The sequence below is a fragment of the Mercenaria mercenaria genome, chromosome 12 (assembly GCF_021730395.1).
Source record: "Mercenaria mercenaria strain notata chromosome 12, MADL_Memer_1, whole genome shotgun sequence".
Lineage (NCBI taxonomy): Eukaryota > Metazoa > Mollusca > Bivalvia > Venerida > Veneridae > Mercenaria > Mercenaria mercenaria.
The window spans coordinates 79,790,623-79,808,648 of record NC_069372.1 but is presented as its reverse complement, the minus strand read 5'-3'; the positions used below and the strand labels follow the sequence as shown (position 1 = coordinate 79,808,648).

General features: G+C 35.4%; 1 protein-coding gene across 1 annotated transcript in view; it reads right to left on the bottom strand.

Moving 5' to 3' along the window:
* Positions 1 to 973: 973 nt before the first annotated feature.
* Positions 974 to 18,026, bottom strand: part of LOC123533519 (uncharacterized) — a 32,594-nt gene continuing 15,541 nt past the window's right edge. Inside the window, exons 4-5 of the mRNA XM_053520662.1 lie at positions 1,247 to 1,431; positions 974 to 1,091 (exon numbers count right to left, since the gene is read on the bottom strand). Of these exons, the coding sequence (XP_053376637.1) occupies positions 974 to 1,091; positions 1,247 to 1,431 (303 nt within the window). The remainder of the gene's footprint in view (positions 1,092 to 1,246; positions 1,432 to 18,026) is intronic.

Genomic DNA, 18,026 nt, shown 5'->3' with positions numbered 1-18,026 from the left:
GTTGCTCAAATGAGACAGAATGAGATTATTGTAGTAACCGATGATTCTTTATCCATATTTGATTTACAAATTTGTCACACACGCCGCACCTGGGTATTGATCTCGCGAACCCTCGATTAACAGTCTTTAGTTTAACCATGAATTTAATTTACTTATTGTCAACAGGTAACTTGATAACTTGACATTTACACCTATTATAGTGGTTGAACTTTAATTTCTTAATTCATTACGCTTTTTTCTAAAGAAACAACTGAAAATGCGAAGTAACTGTTACGTGTTATAGAGATAACTTAACTTCCCTCAATATTCTATTTTCATTTTTAGACATTATCAATGTCGCGTGCTGACTTACTCTTTGCTCTTTCGCTATTTTAATATTTATTACTTTTGCGATTATTTTTTCTTCATTTTATAATTCTTATATCTGTTTCATACTTTCTTCGTTTCGTTCACTACGAAGGTGGTTTGCTGTAAATAAAAAAGCAGTGGCACATATAATGCACAAATATGCAAATAATGTATTAGTATTTCACAATATTTGCCTGTGGTATATCTCTATGACATACTGAATTAACATGTATCACAACTTAACAGTATCAGACAATTGAAATATACAGGAAAAATGCTTTAAGAAAAATCAGTAAAATACGCCTCGTGTATGGTTCGGACTTACAACAGTTTTGTGGTCTTTATTATGGGATAACTGCATTATAAGATAACCATCCTAGTGACTACAACAATCAGCTAAGTTCAGTATCAAACTGTATATTATGAGAGATCTATTATTTCGTGCTACGAATCAACTGATACCGAGGGGATTCTTATTAAATGAATTAGTTTGTATGATTCAATCTCTACAATAAGCACCTTTTGTTGTTTTGTCAAAAGTTATTTCTATTCATTAAACATACAAAAATGGGTTAGTCAAATGAACCTACAAGTTACTGCATTATCTTAATACATTGTAATAATACTAATCATCATCATCACCATCATCATCACCACAACCACCGCCACCACCATCATCACAACCACAACAATAATCATCATCTGCATTTTTATCACCACCATTACTATCACCAGCATCACCACTATCAACGCAACCATAACGACAATTATCATCATTACAAACACTATCATCACCAGCAGCACCACCACCATCATCAAGATCATAATCACCAGCATCATCATCATCAACATCATCATTTTCACCACCACCACCACAATCATCATCATCACCACCAACAACAACACCAGATAATCATCGTTATCATTACCATCGAAATCATCATTAACATCATCATCACAATCATCACTTTCATTATCACCACTGTTATCAATATCATCACCACAATCATCATCATCAGCATCATCATCATCATCATCTGTCATTACATCGTCATTATCATCGTTAGTTTTACTGATGTTTTGCTGATGAACAAGATGAAAAACAGATGTCGTCGGAAGATAACAGTTTGTTGTTGTTATTGTTGTTGATGATGACTATAGGTGTTTCTATTGTTGTTAATAGTAATAGCGCTGATTGAAATTTAGAAACTGGGAAATGTGCGCGCAAGTAAAAATCCAGCTGAAATAGATGTGTGTGTAAAAAGGGTGGAGGAAATTATAGTTTTTAACCCAAGACTCCACTCCAAGACTCCACTCTATATTTTGTCGTATGCCCGACAGGAGCACGTGTATTATGTTTGAAAATAAGTCAGTTTCTTTTCAGATTATCAAGTTTCAAACTCGGTTATCTAGGGTAAACTACTAGGTCGCTAGGTCAATTCATAGAAAAACTTTTTAGCACTACAGAGACATTTTTTTCAGTTTGATCTATATGAAGGAAAATTTGTCTTCGTGAAGTCTAGATTGCGTTGAAGGTAACTTGCTTGACCATACCATTTAGCAATCTTGGTCCTGAGGGTGGGGAAGCACCCCACCCCCTCCCAACCCCACCCAAACCCTGCGTGGCGGTGTCCTGGACAAACGTTCTACTGTATTTGCAGTAATGAATATTGACGTTAAAGAGGCGGCACAAAATAACTGTATTCTTTTGTATTTCCATGATGGTAATTATAAATGATTTGCACGGACAAAAATGAGATATACAAGTATTTAGTTGCGAATTGACAGTGTCATATATTAGGGCAAGACAATGTTTTTAATTATTAAATTAATGCAGCAGTATGTACGGAAGTCAGTTTATATAGTTAAGTTTCAAGTTGCGGGTATTTCATAGTGCAAATAAGCTTAATCTTATTGTGGAAATACGTCCACATTGCACCACAGACGTTCTAGACAACAACAATTTCCCGGGGGAGCATGCCGGACCCCTCGAGACAGTTTGCATTCACGCTTTACATACTCTTGCTACGCCCTTGATGATATGATGTGTACATGTAAATCAGATTGAGGTAAGTATAAAGGAAGTACCTTAGCTATATTTGCCTATTCCCGTTGAATTTGGCCTCCTTGTCACTATTCCAAATATCCCAGTCCATTGTTGATTTGCTTAAATAATTCAAGTCCACGTATTGGAACAACCTTTTTAAACTTTCCTCGTTTTAACACACTTTTTAAGAACAAGTATCTTAACCTTATGAGTTAAATATGAAAGAATTCCTTAAATTTCTGCAAAAATATAGAAAACTTTAAACCTCTGGGTGCGTTTTCTATTTATATCTTTTATGACATAGAGTTCGTCATTGACCTCTGAGCTTACTCTTTAGACGAGTTTATTTTTAAGGGTAAGCAGGGTGTTTTTTTTTTTTTTTCAAATAATAATAAACCTATGGTCTCCTGTTAGTGCCAGCGCCTGCTCCCTTTTTTGCACGCGAATGTCGAAGGTTCGATAGTACGCTGGCGAAGCGCGACAATACGATGGTGACACTTTTGCGCCTCACCATCGTAGTGTCACCATCGTACTAATACATTTCACCATCGCACTGTTACACTTCGCCATCGCACTTAATTAAGTACTTAACCGTTTATTGATTATCTGCTGCCTTCTTGTCTAGCATGCGCAAACAATTCACCTAGTAAGCAAGGGTCAGAAAAAGGTACGTGCTTTGGATTTACTTATAATCTTGTTTATTTAGTCTTACATATGACACCACGATTGTGAAGCGCGGCAGTACGATGATGAAGTACGACAGTACAATGGTGGAACAACCACGCTAAAGCGCGACAGTACGATGGCGAAACGCGACGGTACGATGACGAATCGCAATAGTGTCTTGACAGTACGATGGCGAAACGTAACGCGAAACGTAACAGTACTATGGAGTGTCTTGACAGTACGATGGCAATAACGTACACGACAGTACGATGGCAAAGCGCAGCAATATGATGGACTGTCACCGTCGTACTGTCGCCCTTCGCCTCCGTTCCGTCGTGTACGTTATCGCCATCGTACTGTTGTGCTTTGCCATCGAACTGTCGCGATTCGCCATTGTATCGTCGTTCCTTCGCGGAAGAAGGCGCTGGCCCTGTAGGAATACCGTAGATATGGAGTGTAGATTAACGTGTAACTTGAAATGCGTGTATAAAACTGATTATAATCAAGGCCTTTGTGTTCAGCCACCAATTATAAACTTAATACCTTCGCGCCATTAAATCTCAATGTGTTTATTGATCCAGAGGGAATGTTTTATCATGTTTTTAAGTGTGCACAACATTGAATATTATTCGATTATAAATCAAGTCCGCACTGTAAAGAAATTTAAAATTTAAAAAAATATGCCAATATATAAATCTCGTCAAAATTATGAACTTAAACAGCCTCAAGTGAAATTAACTATACTTTTGATTAACTATAGAACCACGCAGCGGATGCTATTTTCACCTCACAATACTCAAATATTCACTGCTGAATATAATATCAAATATTTAATCCTCATAATAATAATAATAATATAAATGGTGATGATGATGATGATGATGATGATGATGACGATGATGGTGAAATAAAAACAAAAACAGAAATAATAACATAGTTTCATCGCTATCGTTATTATTCATATAAATATGCATGTGAATGTTGTGTCTTTTATAACAGACATATGAAATCCCAGCTTTAAGCATGTTATCCATATAGTGAGTACTTAACCATTATATCCCTTCGAGTGTATACGTTACACGTGTATTAAATACTATTAGTAAAACATACATTGTTTGTCTCTCATACAACAGACAAAATATCATGTTTAATTAAGGTACGTAGTGGACCTGTCATGAATACTGGTAATTTCGATGGGATTACATATTCTCCCTACAGAACTTCGGCATTCTCCGTCTGGTTGCCGGACAATGCCGAAGAAGCATCTAAGTTTACGTAACATCACGTAAATTACCGATTATCATTATGGGTCCATTGAATTTCATGCTTCCATGAAATAGCTACAATGTAACATTGCCTCCTCGCAATCACAAGAGAAGGGTTGATCCAACAGCGCCTCAGGGCAAATGAGTTCAAACACTTAATATCAAGCACTTGGTATGAAACACACCGAGCGCTCGACATCAAACAACAAGCACTTGGTATCAAGCACATCAAGCATCCGGTGTCAGGAACAGCAAGCATTCGGTATCAAGCACATCAAGCACTCGGTATCTAGCACATTTAGCACTCGCTATCAAACACATCAAGCACCCGGTGTTAAGCACATCAAGCACCAGGTGTCAAGCACATCAAGCACCGCTGTCAAGCACATCAAGCACCCGCTGTCAAGAACGTCAAGCACTCGGTATCAAGCACATCAAGCATCCGGTGTCAAGCACATCAATCACCCGGTGTCAGGAACGTCAAGCACTCGGTATCAAGCACATCAAGCACTTTGCATCAAGCACATCAAGCACCCGGTGTCAAGCACATCAAGCACTTGTCATCAAGCACATCAAGGACCCGGTGTCAAGCACATCAAGCACCCGGTGTCAAGCACATCAAGCACCCGGTGTCAAGCACATCAAGCACCCGGTGTCAAGCACATCAAGCACTCGGTATCAAGCATATCAAGCACCCGGTATCAAGCACATCAATCACCCGGTATCAGGAACGTCAAGCATTTGGCATCAAACACATCAAGGACCCGGTGTCAAGCAGGTCAAGCACTCGGTATCAAGCACATCAAGCACTCGGTATCAAGCACATCAAGCACTTGGCATCAAGCACATCAAGGACCCGGTATCAAGCACATCAAGCACTCGGTATCAAGCACATCAAGCACTTGGCATCAAGCACATCAAGCACCCGGTGTCAAAAAACGGTTTCAAGCACATCAAGCACTCGGTATCAAGCACATCAAGCAACTAGTATCAAGCACATAAAGCACTCGGTATCAAGCACACCAAGCACCCTGAATCAAGCACTCGGTATCAAGCACATCATGCACCCGGTATCAAGCACATCAAGCACTCGGTATCAAACGCATAAAACACTCTGTATAAAACACACCGGTATCAAGCACACCAAGCACTTGGTATCAAACACATAAAACACTCCGTATAAAACACACCGGTATCAAGCACTCGGTATCAAACTTGTTATCCGACTTGAAGAAAAAACCTCTACTATCCCAGTTGAAATTAAAACTCTACTATCACAGTTGAAATAGTTGCTTGGATGAAAATGTTGTTTTCGAAAAATGGGAATTTGATTTCGCGAACCTTTATAACGGGGATCATAATGCAGATTTTGATGAAACTTTTTATGAGCAGTGTAAGATTGCAGATGAGTGTGATATCTGTTTAAGTTGGTTCCGTTCCGTTCCGCAAAGTACCATTACCGATATAGGTAATGGTATTTAACGAAACGGAACGGAACCAGATAATGTCCTTTTTCAATAAGACTAGTAAAATAATTTAAATGAGTGAATTAATGATATTAAGGGATTTAGTTTAATAGTTTTTATTCATAAGTAATAATTTCTTAATATTCAAACCAGATCCTGTAACATTGCAGTTATACCCCAAAGGGTGCCCCAAACATGATTCCGTTCCGTTCGGCAAAATACCAATAGCCTATTATTTGTAGAATTCGGCATGCAAGAAAAAGAATATATGACTGATTGTAGGTACGGATGTGAACGTCCACCTGCATGGCTGTATTGTGGTAATGAAGATGAGATCCGTTACCAGTTTAACGTTTCTACCCTAGCAAGATATCATCAACAGCGAGCAGTGAAATACTGATGAAATTATGGGCATGTTCTAATCTCTGGCCTGGCCTGGCCCGGCCCGGCCTGGCCTGGCCTGGCCCGATGAGCCCAATTTCCGACTGAGCCGGGCCAGGCCAGGCCAGGCCAGGCCATAGATTTCAATTTCGTGAAAGTGATTTCTATAGCAACTTTAAAATCTGACTTTTGGAATAAGTTTGGATATTTCAGACATTGTATAAATACATTTTGAACTCCCACTCTGTAAAATTATACACCTGGGAATAAGCCTGTGGCTAACAAAACTATTATGTCTAATCTAAAGGTGATGCCTGATTAATTGTTATGACTATTATCAGGGGATCTCCACCTCAATTGACCCTTGACTGGTGGTTTGGTTTTCCCCAAATTGAATAACCTAACTAATTTTATTATTTTGTCTATTGAGGATTATTTGGTACTGTCCGAAATTATTGAACTAGCACTCAAGAATATATTTTGTATACTTCTGTAAAAAAAATTGTGCCCAAACATAAATAAAAATATAAATATTGAAAATCAAATAAAATATAAACATTTCTTTACTGCCAGGTCGTACATGCAGATAAAGTTGTGCTGATAAACGTTCAGCTACCAATCTCGGGACTGTAAGTTCGAAACACCTGTTTGATCATTTTCATTATCATTTATTTTTTAATTTCCTCTGTAAACTTAGAATGCAGGAAAATTACCACTTATCGTGATTTATTGTTCATTTATTGAAAGAAATACACAAGTATTTGACATTATTCTACATACAAGTTATTACCATAAAATGTTGTAAGAATAAAACCAGTATCAATAAAATGACATTATATTGATTTAATGAAAACAATCTGAATTGAAATCGAACCCACGGTAACATGTGTGAAAGTCGGAGAACTTTTCACTACGCCACTGTGCCATTGGTAAACTTTGCATGTTATTTTGGTCAATTTCGGTTACAAAAATGATGTAAAATAAAGAGTGGCACCTGTCAATACTAACGGACAACAACTTTCAATTTCTAAAATAATGCTACCTCCGTTCTAGAACCTGGGATAGTATGGTGCGGGGAAGCGATATATAAATTTTGTAGTTTAGGTTATACACATACTGAATATTTTTGTAAGATTGTTTTTATATTGATCTAAGTATGTGGAAAAAAATCATACAAAGTCTTGTGAAACAGGCTCAAGAGCATCTTTTAGCATGAAATATATCACTTAGAAATAACATAAACACAATGCACCATTATTTTTTTGTGCAAGAAAAATATCAATAATCTAAAATGCCAACACCCTGACAATGAGTTAGAGGTCCCACAATTAATGAATATTATTCTCATTACTTTTCCATAGATTGAACATCAGCTTAACTAAACCAAACACATTAAAAGTTCAACAGAACAGTTAAAAGGTCAGCTAAGGATAGTAGGGACACAACCTGTAATTACAATTCCCATAGAGATGTGTTCTCAGTGCATGTAAATATTCAGTTATATTGCAGCAGGTAAACTTATCAATGAAATTAGCCATTAGTTTTTAAAACCAAGTGTTAAAGTTGACTTTAAATAATTTAATTACAGAAAAAATGGGTAGTTATCATTTAGTTACACCATTTTCTTCAGTGCAAATCTGTATTTCAAATAAGATGAATGACGACTAATTAATGATTCTCCAGAGGACTGGTTGACATGCAGCAAGTAAACAATGCAGGTTAATACTGCCTGCTATTGTAATTGTATATTTAGATTTTATGCCATTCATTTGTCTATGTATAATAAAATCTGGCCTGGCCTGGCCTGGCCTGGCCTGGCCCGGCCCAGTACAAAATAGAGCTCATCGGGCCAGGCCAGGCCAGGCCAGGCCAGGCCAGAGATTAGAACATGCCCATGCCATATACGTTATTCATTCGCTTCCTTTTTCAATACACATGAACAATGAAGTTAGGGAATAACTCGTTGAATCTCGGCTTGGAATATTTAACATATGTAATATTTAAAAAAATGTTTATCAAATTAATTGTTGGAAAACATGTGAATAAATTATGTTGTGTTTTTCTGTTGTTGTTGTTGTTGTTGTTGTTGTTGTTGTGACATCGTTACCTGTCAGTATTTCAGTATTGTATAGATACGCTTAACATATAACGCATGCATAAAATTGTTCTCATTTTCGTTGATATCTTTACTATTACTGTTACGAATCCGAGTGTTTTAGATTTCATACTTCTATCACTTTAATAATCAATCATATTACCGGACTTCTCTCCATAGTTTAGCAGTACAATAATGGAAACTAGGCCTAGAGTAAAGACTTCCTGTGTGTGTAGAACGGTTCTACCAAAGTGATGCTAATGTACATGTTTATATGAAAACCTGGGGAAAATCAGATAACAATGCTAAATGCCAAACACCTTATGCAAAATGTTTTGAAAACGAAATGACATTTATTAAGTACTATGGAAGGCTAAGGGAAGCCAGTGTGCCATGCTAATTGCCAAATGCTAAATGACAGTTATTGCAAAGTGCTATTTGCTATATGCTTAATGTCAAATATTGCCTGTGAAATGGTAATTGCCAAACAATAAATGATCATTGTTAATTGCAAATACGAAACAATAAATGCCAAATGCGTATTGCTAAGTACTTATTGAGGTAAAGAGCTAAATATCAGTGTATAAATGCATCCTGTAAATAGTCATTGACCTTTGTAACATAACTTTGTCACTATTAAAAATATTTCTTAACATTTTCGAGTGAAAAGTTTCGATCATGTCATCTTTAACCCTCAGAATATGTTATTGCTTCAAATCAGGCTGATAGAATTTCATATATTTTCACATGATTAAAAGTAACAGTCATTAGTGTAAGGGATACAGATCATTTACTCACAAAGTTAGAGCATTTGACGAGTAGCATTTGTCATTTGGCAATCATTATAGGCATTTAGCACAAAGGATATGGCATTTGGCATTTGATATGTATTGAAGGCCGGTGTGCCATAAATACAGCCAAATGTTAAATGACAATTATTTAATGCAAAATGCCAATAACTTAATGCTATACACCAAATACTTAATGCTAAATGCCAATCACTTCATGCAAAATGCCAAATACTTTATATAAAATGCAACAAACCAAATGCGATATGCCTATTGAAGATCAATGCGCAATGGTAACTGCAAAAATGTTAATGCAAAATAAAAATGCTATTTATGAACTGCTTAATTTCAAATATTGGCTTTCGAACGGTAATTCTCAATGATAAATGCTTTTTTTTTTTTGTTAAAACAATAAATGTCAAAATGCTCATTGCTAAGTTTCCATCGAAATAAAGAGCTGAATATATCAGTTATAAAGTCATTGCCTTCGTTACACTTTGTATCTGTAACATATCTTAGTCTATTATATAATAAACATTTTACAGCAAAATGTTTCGGTTCCATGTCCCTGTAACATCTTCAACGTTATTGCTTTAAATTAGACAGGCAGGACATCTATTTTTTTCCAAATGAGTAAAAGTTACATTCATTAGTTGAAGAGATAAAGATCACAAAGACTGATAATTTGAGAATTACCATTTATCATTTGACAAAAAGAATTTGTTTTTATCTTCTTCTTCTCGTTCGCAACTACATTGTCAGACCAGTAGCCTTGATGAAACTTCTGGTTTGCCGCAGATCCTCAATGCCTCCATACAGTTTCTGGTGCATTGTTGCATCTATCGGCCAAGTCGCAGCCAGCTCGCTCATGGTCATGCCTTTTTACATCTCCGAAGTATATGCTCCGCAGTCTGATCTTCCTAACCACTTAAACAAGTTGGCGATGGTGCCATTCTGTATTTCTTGTACATGTGAGCATTGAGCTTGTTGTGCCCCGAGCGAAGCCTGACCAACATCACTTGTTCAGACCGATCAAGGAGATGAAAAGCATCTTCCTCTATCCTTGGTCTCGTTAGTGCCTTGATGATGGTGACTTTTTTCTTGTAACTCACAGGTTTTTTTGGTTGTTCTGACTGAGCTTCTAGCTTAGTCAGTTTGTCTGCCTCTTCATTGCCTGCAAGTCCACAATGGATGTAATCCACTAAAGTGCTACTTTGCAGGTTATTCTCAGGCTCTGTATTCTCCTGGCTAGTGCGGAGCTTTATTGTTGATCAGAACTTCCATAACAGACAGTGCATATGTGAGAAAGACGACCGAGGAGCTTTCATCTGTCGAGTCTTCAACCATTGAAAAGGCCTTCATGAGTGCTTCAGTCTCTGCCTTGTTATTGCTGCTTAGCATTTTGTATACGGCATATAGTATTTTGTACGTAGAATTTAGCATTAAGTATGTGACATTAACATTAAGCTTTTGATATTTAGCATCAACAACTTCTTATTTAGCCTTTGGCAGTTAGCATAGCGCATCGGTCCCCACTAATTGCGCAGGGACAATGAGCCCCAGTGTTACAAAAAGAGAAGTTCGCCAAGCATGTAAGATGATGTTAGATGATCTGTTTTTGCAATTAAAAATGTAGTTCCATGTTGTTGATGAGATCTTGTATATGAGCCAGATAAGGATGTGACAGTTATAGCTTTGAAAAAAATCTAGATCACTTTCACTGTGAATTTCCGTGTCTACATGTATACGGGTTATCGCTAAATGACAAATTTCATGGAAGTATTTTCACATGGTGATGTTTTTCAGACAGATAATGTTTCTTTAATATATGTAACCTAGCATCTCAATATATATATTTTTTTCATTTTTGGTGTGAAAACATGTTATATTTTATCGCTATATATGTGTTTTTATATCACTGAAATGCTGTAAAGCACTGAAAATGAAGTTTCAAGATTTAATTTTTTATATGAAACAAATGAAGAATGTGACCTTGTACCATTTCGGTATTTTCACTCAAAGCAAATTGATTCTAATATCGTGTGCATATTGATAAGTACCGGAACAGTCGTACAAAATTGCAATTAAGAAATAATGAGTTCCCAAGCGTGGTTTATCATAGAATAACCCGAGTTCTGAGTTCTTATCCGTAAGATTATAACAAGAAGGCCGTCGGCCTGAGTGATATATATTGTTTCGCATAAGAACGAACAACTCGGGTTATTCTACGATAAATCACACTTGGGAACTTATTATTTCGATTCTAACACGACATTCTAGTATCAACAATGTTAGAAAAAATGGTAACTACTTTTTACTACCGTGCTACGCACCTAAATCGGATGACGTCATTGCACGCGAGTGGTTTATTGCAGAATAACCCGAGATAGATTTTGCTCTACATGTATGTAGGTTATTTGCTGGTCGTGTTAGAATAAAGAATAAATCCTAGCACTTAGACGTCTAGGATTTATTCAAATTGCTCAATTTGAGTAAGTGGTAGTGCGTGGGGGTGGCGGGATCCGGGGTTTGGCCATCCGCAGTTACTCATTAACACTTGAAATTCGTCCTTACACATAGTCCTATACTTACGTTCTGTTTGCTTTTTAAAACGAGATGATGGTATATGTATGTTTTTTAATGTTTAGAATGTAAGTCATCATAGTAAAACGATCATTTGGATTTCATTTTGTTTTTCAATTTGTCAATAAACTGTAAAGTGTTTTGTATATAAAATATCTAGAAATATGCGACTTATTGAAGCAATGGAGCCGGAATGAAAATGTATAAAGATAACATTTACTGATCATCCTTTTGCAAACTGTCACTTTAACATATGTATTTTCTTCGTAACCGCATGCAGAGGATGTATATTGCTACTACAAATGTGCATGAAAGAAATACAGACATACTCTTTCAAAAACATCGTATTTTCCTTTTATTTTTCCATCCGGTTTATATACAAAATATATAGTATTTGATAACATACCAATGCTGATGATATCTCCGGAAAGTTATTGCATAATACGAGATTTCAACAGAGTAACAATAAGTGACCCACCCCGAAAATAAGAAATACGCAAAACATTAATATTTTTCGCAAATTTCATCGTACATTCTTTCTACATGTACATTCTTGCATAAAAACTACTTTTTTCACTGGATCCGCCCATGTATAAACGGGAGAAAAATCGTGTGCAAACAAGGCAATTCACGTGCTGTTAATACATGATTTTTATTTTTGAAATGCTTTGCCAGGTACGTATGTATGTATTTCTGCGCAGACTGATATTTGGCATCTGCATCTTGTTTCTTCCATAATAACCTTTTCTTGTAGCATTATAGATACAATGTAATCCATAGTATGTTAAGCTGTATCAGTTTCCAACCCCAAACGTACTGCCCCCATCTATGTACGCACTAGCTTCTCTTAGAGTTTACTCCCTTTACAAAGCGTCTGTTCAGTTATTGTAAATAACTGTGAATAAATAAGTATCGCGTGTAACTTGTGCTATTGCCCGTTTTTAGGTATTATATTAAGGATTTTTGTTAGTATCAGTCGGTTTGTTTTTACCTGATTGTTCGCAGAATTCATATAATAAACCTCGAAAACTAGTCACTAGCTTCGTACTCATCCGTACTCTGTTTGTTCGTACTCAAAATAATTCGAATGTAAAATTGTTACTCTTAAAATAATTGTGTTCCTGTTTATCAGATTTTTAAGTTATATGCAAAATTATGTGTAATGTAACGTTTGTAATAACTAAAAATAAAAATAAGATGCTCAAAAACCTTCAAATCACGCTTTTAGTAGTGTTGTTGTTATGTGTGCCCCGGTTATGGATATTTAAAACATGTTACCGTTTCCAAGAACAACAAGAATGGTAAATAAAAGATGTACCGGAATCGTCAAGTCATCACATATGAAAACAATGCATTTAGTCGTCGTGTAATGTTTTTTATGCAAGAATAGCGACAATACACGTTTGTTTTGTGTATTAACGCCTGCAGAAGCCCTTGGGATATGTTTGTGACCTCGACCTTCGGTCTCGGTCACAAACAATCCCGCGGGCTTCTGCAGACGTTAATACACAAAAAAACGTGTATTATCCCTACATTAGCATCACTTTGGTAGAACCGCTCTACACACACTGGGATCCTTTACTCTAGGCCTCGTTTACTCCGATAATGGTTCCAGTGAATTATAAAGAAATTTAAAGTCCGGTAATATGATTAATTGATAAAACAATTGAAGTATCAAATCTAAAATTTTTGATTTCGTAACAGTAATGGTAAAAATACCAACGAAAAAGGGAACAATTTTATGCATGCATTATAATATGCTAAGCGTATCTATGTAATACTGACATCTAACAAAAGGCAATGTCACAAAAACAATTTATCCACATGTTTTCCAACAATTAATTAAATAAACTTTGTTGTTTTTCATATAATATCTATTAAATATCCCAAGCCGATATTTAACGCATTATTAATTAACTTCATTGTCCATATGTATTGAAAAAGGAAGCGAATTAATAGCTTATATGGCATGCAATCCGCTGCATTAATATATAAAATGATGTTAGACTGACCTATCAAAATTTTTAGAATTTTAATTGCATGCGTATTATACAACATTTTCTAGCCAAAAATCAGCAATAGTTGTAATTAAGTCAAGAAAACATTTTCTGATTTAAAAAATGCACCTTATTGGTTTAGAACTGAATGCACGTGCTTATTACTAAAATTGCACGTGCTGACGACAATTAAGAAATTAAAAGTATTTATAACTTAATGAAAATATGAAAAAATCAAGTTTCTAATACCATTACTTTTTGAAATATGACAAAAGAAAGTTTTCGAGTTTCCGCGATTACCAGCTTCTGTAGCCTCTTCCATGGTTAAGGCACACCGCTAAATTTCTACGACCGATCTTAAATGTCAGTTCTTACTTTACTTAATTGTTTTATCATAGTAAAAAAGTTTTGTATGATGGGTAAATTAAGTGTGGCATATATTTGGAAAGATTCCTCGTATATACAGTATTGGTCCGAGAGCTCACGGACTTTTATTGCAACAAAAGAGGCCAAAAGAAGTTTATACTTTTTTGGAAACAATATTTCATATCCTCCATGAAAACCCATTTCTTAAGTGTCAAAGCCGTGCCTATCTATATTTTGTTCACTTATGTTTGTGATAGGGGAGGTAAAACTCACTTGTTAAAATTTAGGGGGTAGGGTAAAGTTTAAGTCTACCAGTTTTTTCACTGTTTAATTACAGTAGCTATCTGATTGTCAGTAAATGTATATATGTCAACCAATGTCAGCAAAAAGAAATTCACCAAAAAGGAATGAAGGGCAAACTTGATATTTAAGGTCAAAGGTCAAATTTATGTACAAATCACAAAAATTGGCATATTTCAAATTTATTTTTATTCTTAAAAATTAGTTTGTTATCATAAGTCACTCAGCTTTATATATGTAATGTGTATATATCAGTCAAAGTCATAAATGCAAATCTTATTGCTGAACGTCAAGGTCCACGCTGATAATTGAAGGTCAAAGTTCATTTTTATGCAAAAATGTGAAAAATGTTACCTTTACTTTTTCTAATTTTTTTAATATGTATTCACATTGTCAGTCACTGAAATTAATTCGTTTTAATGTCTGTATGTCAGGCAAAGTCAGCAGTGCAGATGTAACCCTAAAACTGCCAAGGCTAAAGCATATATCAATGGTCAAAGGTCAAATTTGTGTGAAAAATTGCATGAATAGCTTCCTGTTTGAAATATAACAGCTATTTCTGATCATTATTTGTAATTGCTCGTGATTTATTTTAATGTATATATGTCCCAAAATGTCAGTAATAAAGATATCGTCTAAAATCAGACAAGTTCAAATGTGATATTAAGGGTCAAAGGTCATTTTCAAGTAAAAGAATGAAAAAATAGCTCTTTAACTTTCTTCTTGTTAATAATATTTTGTCGACATTAATCAACGATATCAGTTCATTTTAATGTATAAATGTTAGGCGATGTCTAGTATGTACATATAATTTCAAAACATTCAAGGTCAACCATAATATTAAAGGTCAAATGTCAAAAAAGTGAGTAAAATGTTGCAATAATATCACCTATTTGAAATAATTTTTATTATTTAAAAGTATTTGTTTTGTCATTTTAGTAACTGACCGTTGTTCATTTTACTGTATATATGTCAGAATATGTCATGGAAAGAAAATAACTCAAGGTCAAACCTGGTATTGGAGTTCAGGGGTCACTTATGTATAAAAAAATCACAAATTGAAGCATACTTACTCATTACTTTGTTCAAAAATAGCTTGTTGTTATAATTCACTGTTAGCAATTTACTTTAATGTATACATGTCAAGCAAGGTCTGCAATGTAGTTCTTGTCCCTATAAGTAAAAGGCAAACCTATTATCAAAGGTCAAAGGTCAAATTTGTGTAAGAATTCGCAAAAAACAGCAATTTTGCAATGATTTTTCTTTATTGTGTAGGTTATTTTTGTCACTACAAGTAAAACTGATCATTATTCATTTTAAAGTATGTATAACAGACAATATCACTGTTGAAATAATAATGAAAAATTAGTCAAGGTCAAACCTGACATTAAAGGTCAAAGGTCATTTTCATGTAAAAATTCAAAATACAGCATTTTTAATTTCTTCTTCGTTAAAAATTATCTTGTCATTTTCTTAATTGAAAATAATTCTGTCTTACGTTTATTTGCAAGACAATTTCAGCAATGCAGATCTTATTTCAAAAACAGTGATTGGTAAAGCTTATATCAAAGGTAAAAGGTGAAATTTGAGCGAAAGATTGCAAAAATATCATTTTGCAATACTTTTCATTGTTTAAAGGTATTTTGTCATTATTAGTATCTTATGGTTATTCCTTGAAGTTTCATACATGTATATATATATATGGGTCAATGTCAACAATGAAGATATAATAAGAAATGAGTCTAGATCAGCCCTGATGTTAAAGTTTAAAATTCATTTTCGGGTAATAAATTCAAAAGATAGCACTGTTTTTTTTATTTCTTTGTTCAAATATATCTTGTTATAATTTGATGTTAATTCATTTAAATGTTAACCTTGACTTACTTACTTCCTTACTGCGTTCCATCTTCTTATGACCGTTTTATATCTTATGATTAGATGCGGCAATGAACTGCATCGTATTCTGCAGGTCGCTGGCATCTCTCCACAGCTTGGTCTCAGATGGGATGTCTGTTGGCCAAACTTTCTTGCGTGCTTCTTCCAGATAGGAACAGCTCTGCAGAATGTGAAACTGTATTTGTTCCTCTGATCCGCACGGACATTTAGCTTTCTCTGAAACACCCAGCTTCTTTATATGTTTTCTTAGGCCACAGTCTTCAGTGCCTAGACGGAAGACAGTTAATTGGCTGTGCCTGTTTAGCTTGTGTAGACTGTCCTGATTTGGCAGGTAGCCTCCATTTATGTTCTTCCAGTCTGACGCAAAGCTGTTCTTCCACAGAGTCTGAGTTTCTCTGTATGAAGTTTGAGGTTAGGGCTGTATTTGCCTGGATGCTTCCTTTGCAAGTTTGTGCGCAGCTTCATTTCCAGCTATGCCAACATGTGAAGGAATCCATCGAAAAGCTACATTGTTGTTCTCAGACAGCAGATTGATGTTTTTCAACAGCTATCTGATTAAGTTGTCTGATGGACCTGCTGAGAGAGTCTGAAGAGCTGACTTGGAGTCTGTTAGGAATATATTGTCCCTTTTCTCCTCGCTCATACAGTTCGAGTATCGCCGATGTGAGGGCTTGCATCTGGATCTGTAGTTGGAGCATTTCTTGCCGACTGGATGAGAGAGAGAGTGTGAGAGAGGAGCTGTCTGAAAATTTGATGTAGGCACCACTCCCATGTACTAGATAGCGGTTGTTGATCATTTCTAGCGTAAAAGATTGTTGGTAAGCCTGATGTTGCTTTCCCTTTTCTTCTACTCCTGGCACCTCCAATTTGATCTTGGGAGCACATTGTCTGGGAACCCATTCATTGGGCTCGAGCGGCTCTGCCTCTGTGTCCAGTGCTGCTGCTTTCCCTTTTTGCAGTTCTTTGACGATGTGGTTGAGACTCGGTCTTTTCAGTCTGTTTTTGGTTCTGCTCTCGAATTGTGAGAGGAGTGGGTGGGATGGTAGTCTCTTTGCCTTCTCTGTATGCACAGAAGCTTTGTACTCTCGTCTAGACTTGCAGAATATCTTTGCATTTGATCCCCAACTTGTTTAAGCCAGTTTTTTCATAATGGCGAGTTTTTTGAAGGCCCTCTCCTTTGATCTTTAATGTCAGATTTTACCTTGACTAATTTTTCATTTTTATTTCAAGAATGATATATCTGTTATATATACTTTGAAATGAATAGTAATTATTTAATAGTTTTGAAATACCCTCAAAAAATAAAGAAAAATCATTGCAAAAATACTGTGTTTTTTTTTTTTGCTAATTTTCACGCAAATTTGACCTTTGATCTTTGATAATAGGTTTGGCTTTGCCTTATTTGGATCAGACCTACAGTCCTGACCTTGCTTGACATGTATACATTAAAATGAATTGCTAACAGAAAATTATAACAATCTCCTTTTTAACAAAGTAACGAGTAATGAGTAAGTATGCTACAATTTGTGATTTTTTATACAAAAGTGACCCCTGAATTCGAATACCAGGTTTGACCTTGACTTATTTTCTTTCCATGACATCGTCTGACATATATACAGTAAAATGAACAACGATCAGTTACTAAAATGACATAACAAATACTTTTAAACAAATAAAAATTATTACAAATAGGTGATATTACTCACTTGTTTGACCTTTGACCTTTAATATTATGGTTGACCTTGAATGTTTTGAAATTATATGTGCATACTAAACAACGCCTAACATTTATACATTAAAATGAACTGATATCGTTGATTAATATCGA